The following is an 8848-nucleotide window of genomic DNA, read 5'->3' as shown; positions in this document are numbered from 1 at the left end:
ATGGTGAAACTGTTTATTGAGGAGATAGTTAGCTCTCAACAATATTACCTGTTTTACCTCTAGCTTTTAGGGATAAAGATCTTTTCAGGATAAATTTGTGTCCTACCTACTCAGTGAGGTAACACTGTATAAGTTGAATACTAATTCTGTCCAATGTGGATACCAGGTGATCGATATTCCTACTTTACAGTAATATAGTGGAGCAATGGAAAACCTCACTTAACCCCAGGATGTATTTAATTGCATTAGAGGATCAAATGCTAAAGCCCAACAGGCCATGACATTTGTTAAAAAGAACTAGAGCCCCTGGCGTGCTGTCTACTTCAAAAAGCATAAAAATATGAATTCAGGCAGAATCAACCTACTAAGAAGAGAATGCTCTGAAGAACCATCACTCTTGTGGTCGGGGCCCTATCTTGGTGGATCTTTCATTGCTGGTGGCAGAACCATTTCTCAGTGTTTAGCCACAGGACAACAGAAGTTGTGATCTGCTGCCGATTTCCGAGGGTCCTGTGTGTCTGGCCAGAGCTCTGCAGAGAGAGAAATCCGTTTGTGGCCTTGCTGAGGATGGCTGTGTGGCTCCTTCTGTCAAAGATACGTGTTTCATTTCTTTTCTTTTTTGACTCAACATACCCAAACAGCACAGCTGTAGAGGTAGGGATAAAATTTTATTTTTGTCTTTTACCTTCATTTTTTTTTTGTTAAAAGAAAAACAATTAATTCTGTGTTTAAATGCTGCTCTGTGACTACCAATTATATATAGCCAAACAGAGAGTCATAGGCTCAATTCTTCTCAACTTACAAAAAAGGCAAACCCCCCCTCCCCCGTGCAATCATTGTAAGTCAAAGCAGAGCTATCAATCCTCACCATGTTGGCAGGCTTTCGTTGGCCAGGAAAGACCTCTCCTATGGGTGAGGTTATCAGCTGGGAACTGGCTTTTTGTACTTGGAGAATGTTGCTGATGTAAGGCAAGTTTTCTGTTTGTTTTTAATCTACAACTCGCCAGTTATGGAGCTTAAGAAGACTTGTTTGAAAAAATTAAGACCCCGCCTCCATATCATACGATCATTGCTTGCAGATTTTACCAATACGAAAGATATTCTCTTGGAATGAATCATTTAAAGACATTAAGAGTCGGTGATGAAACCACACTCCGGAGTTTGAAAAGAGACAGGGCTGCTTTAAGAGAGAAACAGGAAGTTGTAACTAGAAGCCATCTGAATACTAAGCCTGAGCAGAATGCTGGCGAAGTAGCACTAAAGTGGCAGGGTTTGTTCTGAAATTCTCAGTAGCCGAGTGTCTTAGGCAGATCTTGACAAAATAGCCCTTATTCTGGTTTTTATCTAAGGAATCCCAAGAAGACCGGAGAATGGAGAGACAGGGAAGGCTCACATCAGTGAAGGCTGAGTATCAGTTTCAACATCAGGGAGCCGTGGAGCTGCTTGTCTTTAATTTCTTGCTCATCCTTACCATTTTGACAATCTGGTTATTTAAAAATCATCGATTCCGCTTCTTGCATGAAACTGGAGGAGCGATGGTGTATGGTGAGTGCATAAATTGTGGGACTGATGTGAAACTTGTTGCTTGAGCGTAATTAGAGACTTGTGCTCAGATGGCAAAGTACCGAAACTGGAGAAAATGTGCTGATTGAAATGTCATTAGCTTGATGAAAGGTGCTGCAGCGTAATGAAGGCTAATCTCTTTCCAGAGGAGCTGCCGAAATTTGCCTTGTCACAAGAGCAAATGTCCTAGTCATGTTCTCACGCCACATAATGCCAGACTGTTGACAGATGGGGGGCAGATCCATTGTCATGCGGGGAGTCACAGGCGAGCTGTTTGTTTTTGTAATGATATTGGGAAGTGATGGCTCCGCAGTCACAAAGAGCATCCTTCTTTCACTGGCAGCACGGTGAGCATTATAAAGTTCTAGAAATAACATCGCTTAAAAATGCCCGGAGTAAATCCTCTTACATCAACTAATTTGAAGAAGAAAACTTGCAGAAATAGACTCCACCCTTTCTATGGGAATAATTAGGCTTAAGTCCCTTTTAATTATATAAATAATGTTTTACCTTCTTATAATTGTTGTAAATAAACAAGAGTTTCTTTATACAGCACTTTTCATTTCTTAGCCTGATTTCAGATGTTCTGATTTATAATATTTAGCAGTAGTATTTGCTATGTCTCTTTTATTAATTTATTTTTTGAAATCCCAGGTGCAGAAAAACATTTGTTTAATTCCACAGGCATGCTCCTTTTGTGCCATTTGCCATGTCATCCTTTTCAGAAAGTTTAATAAAGTATGACAGAGATTATCTACTCTGTACTCTCATCTTTTTTTTTTTGAGACAGAGTGTTACTCTGTTGCCCCAGGCTAGAGTGCAGTGGAGTCAGCCTAGCACACAGCAACCTCAAACTTCTGTTCAAGTGATCCTCCCTCAGCCTTCCTAGTTGCTGGGTCTACAGATGCCACAATGCCTGGTTAATTTTTCTACTTTTTAGTAGTCTCCAACTCCTAAGCTCAAGTGATCCTCCTGCCTCGGCCTCTCAGAAGGCTAAGATTATAGACGTGAGCCACCACATCCCAGCCTGTACTCTCATATTTTAAAGCAAGGCATTGGTAGATTTATTTTATTTTATTTTATCATAACTGTGTACATTTATGGAGTACAACGTGCTGGTTTAGTATACAATGTGGAACACGAGTAGATTTATAACTGATCCTATCAATCAAATAGTTTGCTTCACCACTTTTATTATGGCCTGATAGTGGAGGGGAATTTTGAACACAGTGGAAACAGGTAAGACATTGCTGTAAGTCATTGCAAAGACCATAGCTTTACATCTGGGCTTTTCTCACTTTGGAAGTCCTGAAGACCTTTTACATGCCTGAGGTTCAGGAACAGGATCAAGGCACATTTTATATGCTCACTGTGTGATGTTCTTATGTTAACAAAGTAAAGTCATGATTTGAGAATGTAAGAAATCCTGTGCCTTCCCTGGATCCCACTGCGAGACACTATAAGGCAAAAGTTTCAGGCTGAGCCATGGAGGCTGAGGCTCTGATCCATTCATAGCGCAGAGTTAAATTTCTTTTTATTGAGGGTCTCACTGTCATTTAAGGAGGAAACATTACAATTAGGTGACGGAGAAATAGAGAAACAAACAAACAAAAAAGACCTGGTGGTATCAGCTGTGGGGAAGCCCTGAGGGGCGGATCACGTACCCATCTCCATCATCAATTGACCCGGTCTTGCTCTTGACTTACTAATAAATAACCAGCAGCAGTGTGGGATGTAATCTGAGAAGCTAGACTAAATGTAGTTCTTAGCATCATCTTAAGGGCTCTCTATGCTTCAGCAAAACAACACAGACTCGCCTTAATTAGAGATAAAGATTTCTTCATAGTCTTGAATTTGATTGAACTTAGAACTCATTTACTAATTCTAGTTTATCTATGATGAGAATATTGTTTGGCCAAACTTTTAAGGTTTTGATGAAAATTCAGATGTGCATTGTATTCACAGCTCATAAAGTAACTTTTACTTTTGAACCTAAAAAACTCCTGATCACCCTTAGCCCTCAAAATCTCTTAAATTGCACTTGAAATTATAAAATGTTAGTGCATTGCCCGCTATTGTTGAGATGGCATTTCTGCAAGTTGCTATGCTTAAGGCAGTTCAGGGTTAAAGTTTATAAGAGTGGAGTTAAATTGTACTGCAACCTTTCTGTCTTTTCATGAGTTTCTTTATGTGAAAGGTATTGAAAGTGAGATCTGAAGCAGTGCAATGTAAAAGGGTTATGAAAATGATGGCATATCATATATATGTATAACTCTTCCATGACTAGAATCCCAGTATATTTGAGTTATCTGGAACCATAGAAGTCAATGAAAAAATCTGACAGTGCTGCTTCCTTTTTGTTAGCATAAAATTATAATTGATGGAATTTGAGGAAATATTTGAGGTTATCTTCTCTAGCTCCACTTTTACAGAGGACAAAAATGAATTTCACAGAGGTGAAGTGATTAGCTACTCGTGGCAGGGCCCACGTGCTGAATAGCTACTCATGGCAGGGTCCACTTTCAGAGAAGTGAAGTGATTAGCTACTCATGGCAGGGCCCACGTGCTTTCACTCATCCACCTGTCTTAATAAGGTCCATGTTGATCTTAACACACCTCTCGCTGATATTCTCTGCAGTCGTTCAGATGGGTGGCATTCGTGACTTCTCATGTTCCTTCCTCAGGTATGATCTAAATATTATATCGGAAACATCTATTAGGGACTTTTGGTTAGTGATGTAATAAAATAGTCTGAAACTGAAGACAGGAACAAGAAGAGACACCCTAATAAACGCTTTTTAATGATAAGGGGAAAGGAAATGCCAAGTGAATTAATTCGCCAACAGCTATAAAGGAACTTAGAATTCATAGGTCGAGAAGGAGACTTAAAGATCATAAACCCAATATCCTCATTTTGCAGACAAAGAAATGAAGACTTCAATTGGTGGAGGTCTTGCAGTTAGTTAGCTGCTGAGCTGGGATTCAACCTCCACCTTTTTACAAAACAAATTCTTTCAGCGATCTTCTGGAGAGAGGATGTGTCTGTAGGATCCGGATATATCCTCATGCTGTTTAAACTTTCAGGATTAGTCAAACTCTCTTTTCCTAGAAGCCCAAGACAGTGACATTTCAGCATAAAATTACATGTAGTACAAATGCCTTTATTCATCAGAGAATTAAACTTGGCTTTTGCAGGAGTTCTGCTGGGGGGCATAGTGATAACTAATGAGAAAGAGAAGAAACAAAACTACATTTTGAACATCTTTTAAAGTTTCTTTAGTTTAAACAGATGAGCATTTCCGAGTAGACTATAACTTAGTCATCTCCATGCTACAGAAAGATACACTTGTAACAAAACATCTAGGAGTTAAATGACCCTGCACCTGAAGCTTCTCAATGCATTAGGCTAACAGTTCCCTACTGCCCTGAGTACTGACCTTGCTCTCATTTGTACAAAACGTCAGTGACTCCTGCATTAAGAATCCTAAATCTTTTTCTTAAGCACCAAATTTCCTGTAATATCTCAGCCCTGTCCACCATCTGCTTTTCTACAAGTGTTCTGTTGGCAACTTATCAAATGTCTTTTAGAAGGCTCGATAGGTCATACGTTTTATCAGCATACCTAGGAATCCAGTTTAAGAATTCTAGGGATCAGAATCCTAGCAAATGAGCTCTTAAGAGTAAAATGAGGGGAGAAATGATCAAGCAGAATGTTAACCTGATCTTTTATAGTTATTGTAGTTGTTATTAGATCCATTTCTAAGTTGTTAAACTTAAAATATACGAAGAGGTGTAGAGACCATGAAAAGTCATGTGTGGTGTCCGGCTTGCCTCTGTGTTGAGTGGAGATAAATATGATATTCCAAGCAGTACAAAATAATCCATTATGTGAAAAATATCTTTTCCCTTGTAACGAGGGTCATAGGATGCTTTTAAAAATCAGTGGCAGCATTATAAGAATATCTTTACTTCACCAAGAACAGTAATAGGTAATAGGATAATTGTCTCTGATGATATTCCAAGGCTCTCATCATTTTAAAATGGAGGTATTGGAATCCATAACTGGTTTAAAATATAAGCCATGGAGATATTCATTTAAATTGTACTGAAAGCTTAGATGACTATTAATGGTCGAAATATTGATTGACAGCAGCTGGTGCACTTAGCGCTGCTCACTGAGGACCTTGTATCCCCTGCTCAATGCTCATAGGAGAACTTTGCTCCTTGCTCCCCAACAGCATTAAGAATTCCATTCCATATCGCTGGGGGTGGCCTCACTCTGCAGTACATTTATAAGCCGTGCATCTGAGACTGGGGAAAGAACAATTGAAACCTTTTACAAGTCCACCTTTGATTTCCTGGCCCTTTTATGTAAGGGACAGTCTTTGAATTCAGGCAGAAATTTTGCTCACTGTTTAGTGGGCACAAAAGAAATTTCAAGCCACACAGTTTAGATTGAATTCATTAACCTATGCCACGTGAAAGTATTTTCTGATCTTTTAGGAGTCTACTTAGCCATTCAACGGGGCCCATTTAATTCACTAAACAGCAGGTTTTTCAAGATTTAAAGAAAATATAGTTACATAATGGATCCCCAAAGTTTTAGAAAGAGCTTTCCTGGAAAAAAAAAGAAATCTCCCTAGTTTAACGGTAGCACTCCTGGGAGGTTTTTTGGAGAAAAAGGTGGGTTGGTGAGCATGATGAGGCGCCCCCTCGCTGACCCAGCTGTACCCTGCTCAGGCCAGCCCTGCCTCCCAGAGGAGAAGCTGCCTTCACTCCACCTCCTTGCCTCCACCTGGACTGCAGAGGTTCTTTCCTTAATACACATGGCGTGCTCATGTAAGGAAACGTTGACTTTCTCTCCTGGGGATCTGAGGTTTTTAACATGATGGACTGTTTTCTTGGTAGTTCGAGTCATTATTTTGGGCAAGTAGCTTAACCTTTGTTCTTACTTTTCTCATCTATGAAACGGGGAAGAAATAAACGGACACCACTGAGCGCCCTCTCCACTACAAAACCTTTCAAACTTCAACCCAAGATCGATTTGAACCATCGAGCATCTTTCAGCCACTCCAGTCCGAACCGGTAGTTTTCTTCCTAGACTCTGACTGTCTATATTGAGATCTAGTCCCAGTTCTTTTTCCCAGACAGGATTTTAGTTCATGTTATGTTATTTCACCACTTTTAGTGCTTCCTGCTCCTGCTCTAATTTTGGAATGAATGCCCTGGTACTTTCTTCTCAGAACGATGGGGAGAACAAGTTATACCATCAGTATAGTGAGGGCTCACCGCGTATTCAGCAATTTGTAGATTCACTTTTCATGAAACCCAGAGGGGTTCTGGTTTGATTGACGGTATCTGCAGGATTAGGAGCCCAACGTCCTAAACCTGTTCTCCCTTTTGGTGTAAAAAACTTGATTTTAAGGAACTTCAGAGATCTGGGCAAAGTTTTCCATATTATAAATAAGACCTTTGCCAGAGTAAGGGTGAAGTAGCAGAAGAATCAAAAGCATATTGCTCTCTACAGATTTTGAAAAGTTCATTTTAATAAATAAAATAGCTTCCATATATATTATTAATAAATAAACAAATAACCTACCTAGTCTGCTGTGCAACCAGATGCCATAAGAGATACAGAGAGAGTAGCCTTTACCAAAAACTTCTAGGGATTCCTTTCTCAGGGTCCAAAAGTCTAGTGAGTGTGCACATCGAGAAAATAAATTCATGATTCAAATTATTTTTGTAGCTATTATGTATAGTCTAAATTGGATTATCGTTGTGTGGTCAGGGAAGTGGAGACATGGAGAACTAACATGTTTTTAAGTTGTTTCTCAAAAAGAGTTAATATACAATAAAAATAGCTCGTGCAAATAGCGTTTACATAGTTCATATATGAACTAGGCTGTTACAAGCATTTTACATATATTAACTCATTTAATCCTTACAGCAACCATTTTTAGATAGGGAATGTTACCCCCCAAACATTGGTAACTTGCCCAAGGTCACAAATCTCCTAATGGCAGGGCTGGAACTCAAACCATGGTAGTTTGGCCCCATGTGCCCACTGGCCTCACAAACCTAGATGTGTTTGTGTCTGTGTTGGGGGTGGGTATTATCATCTTTATGTGCCAGATGAAGAAATGGACACTCAGACACACAAAATAACTTGCTGGTAACCAAGAGTTGTGCTTTCAACACAGAACTATGAAGCCCGAGTTATTTCACCTGTGTCACACATGTAGTCCTGTGCCAGGTGGTGTCACCTTAGGAAGTTTGCAGAAGAAATGTATGGGTTGAGGTATCTAACTAGATACAAAAGTTCTAATCCTCATAATATCCGTGCTAAACAGCAAGGTCATCTTCAGTTTGCATATAATGTAACAGAAACTCAGAAAATTTTCAACTAATGTAACAGAAACTCAGAAAGTTTTCAACTAATGTAACAGAAACTCAGAAAATTTTCAACTTGGCCACGAGGTACAGAATAATTGGCAAGGACACTATAGTTGTATCTCTGTAAGTCGATCAACCAAGAGACTATAACCAACTGGTCAACATACATGTTAGAGTGTGAGCTAGGGCAGAGCTAGTCAGGTAGACTTGAGAAAGGTTTCTCCAGACAAACATTAGGGTAGAAAGTATAAAATTTATTTTAATCTTCTTCGTACAAAAGAGGAAGAAAAGAGTAAGAGAGAATGAATGAAAGTGGGAAAGAGGGAGAAAGAGAGCAGGTAGACAGCAGTGTGGCATCTCCAGGGAAAAGAAGGGAAAAGCCAGCCCCTGACACCGAGTGGCCCAGCGATTTTAAAGGGGATTGTAAATTGGTACGGTGGGGTTTAAAAACTGCTGCGTCCACTCCTCTCTTTCATGGGGCCCAGGAGATAACAACAAGCTGGGCCAGATGTCAAAGGCCAAGTGGTGGCTCCTCTGCCTTTCCTTGGATGTGGAATTAATGCGGGAGATGTAACTCTGTCCTGGAAATACGGCTGAAGCCTCACGCTCTTTCCCTGCTCTTGACTCACCTGTAAAAATAGGTTCTTAAAAACAATTTTTAAAGAGAAGCATTTGTATTTCCTTTCTGCTTAGGGTTAGGCATTTTCCTGTTATTTCTGGAATTTTTGCCAGGCTGCTCCTTTCAATATGGAGGCAATCAACATAAGGAACGAGGCCTACAACTGTACTGATGCTGACATGTGGTACGTGTCCAGTCTATGAAAACTAGGTAAACGAGGTGGTCAGTGTAGGGACGTCATCAACCGTGGAGGCTCTACTGTACTGAAAACTA

The 8848-nt window shown here is 39.9% G+C and overlaps 1 protein-coding gene across 1 annotated transcript in view; it reads left to right on the top strand.

Annotated features, from left to right (window-relative positions):
• The first annotated feature begins 1164 nt into the window (after positions 1-1164).
• Positions 1165-8848, top strand: part of SLC9A9 (solute carrier family 9 member A9) — a 574234-nt gene continuing 566550 nt past the window's right edge. The window contains exon 1 of the mRNA XM_023512997.1: positions 1165-1545. Coding sequence (XP_023368765.1) covers positions 1371-1545 — 175 coding nt within the window. The 5' untranslated portion in view covers positions 1165-1370. The remainder of the gene's footprint in view (positions 1546-8848) is intronic.

The sequence above is a fragment of the Otolemur garnettii genome, unplaced genomic scaffold (assembly GCF_000181295.1).
Source record: "Otolemur garnettii isolate 467f Iridium unplaced genomic scaffold, OtoGar3 scaffold00032, whole genome shotgun sequence".
Lineage (NCBI taxonomy): Eukaryota > Metazoa > Chordata > Mammalia > Primates > Galagidae > Otolemur > Otolemur garnettii.
The sequence above is the reverse complement of the archived record's forward strand: the minus strand, read 5'-3'. Positions and strand labels throughout refer to the sequence as shown.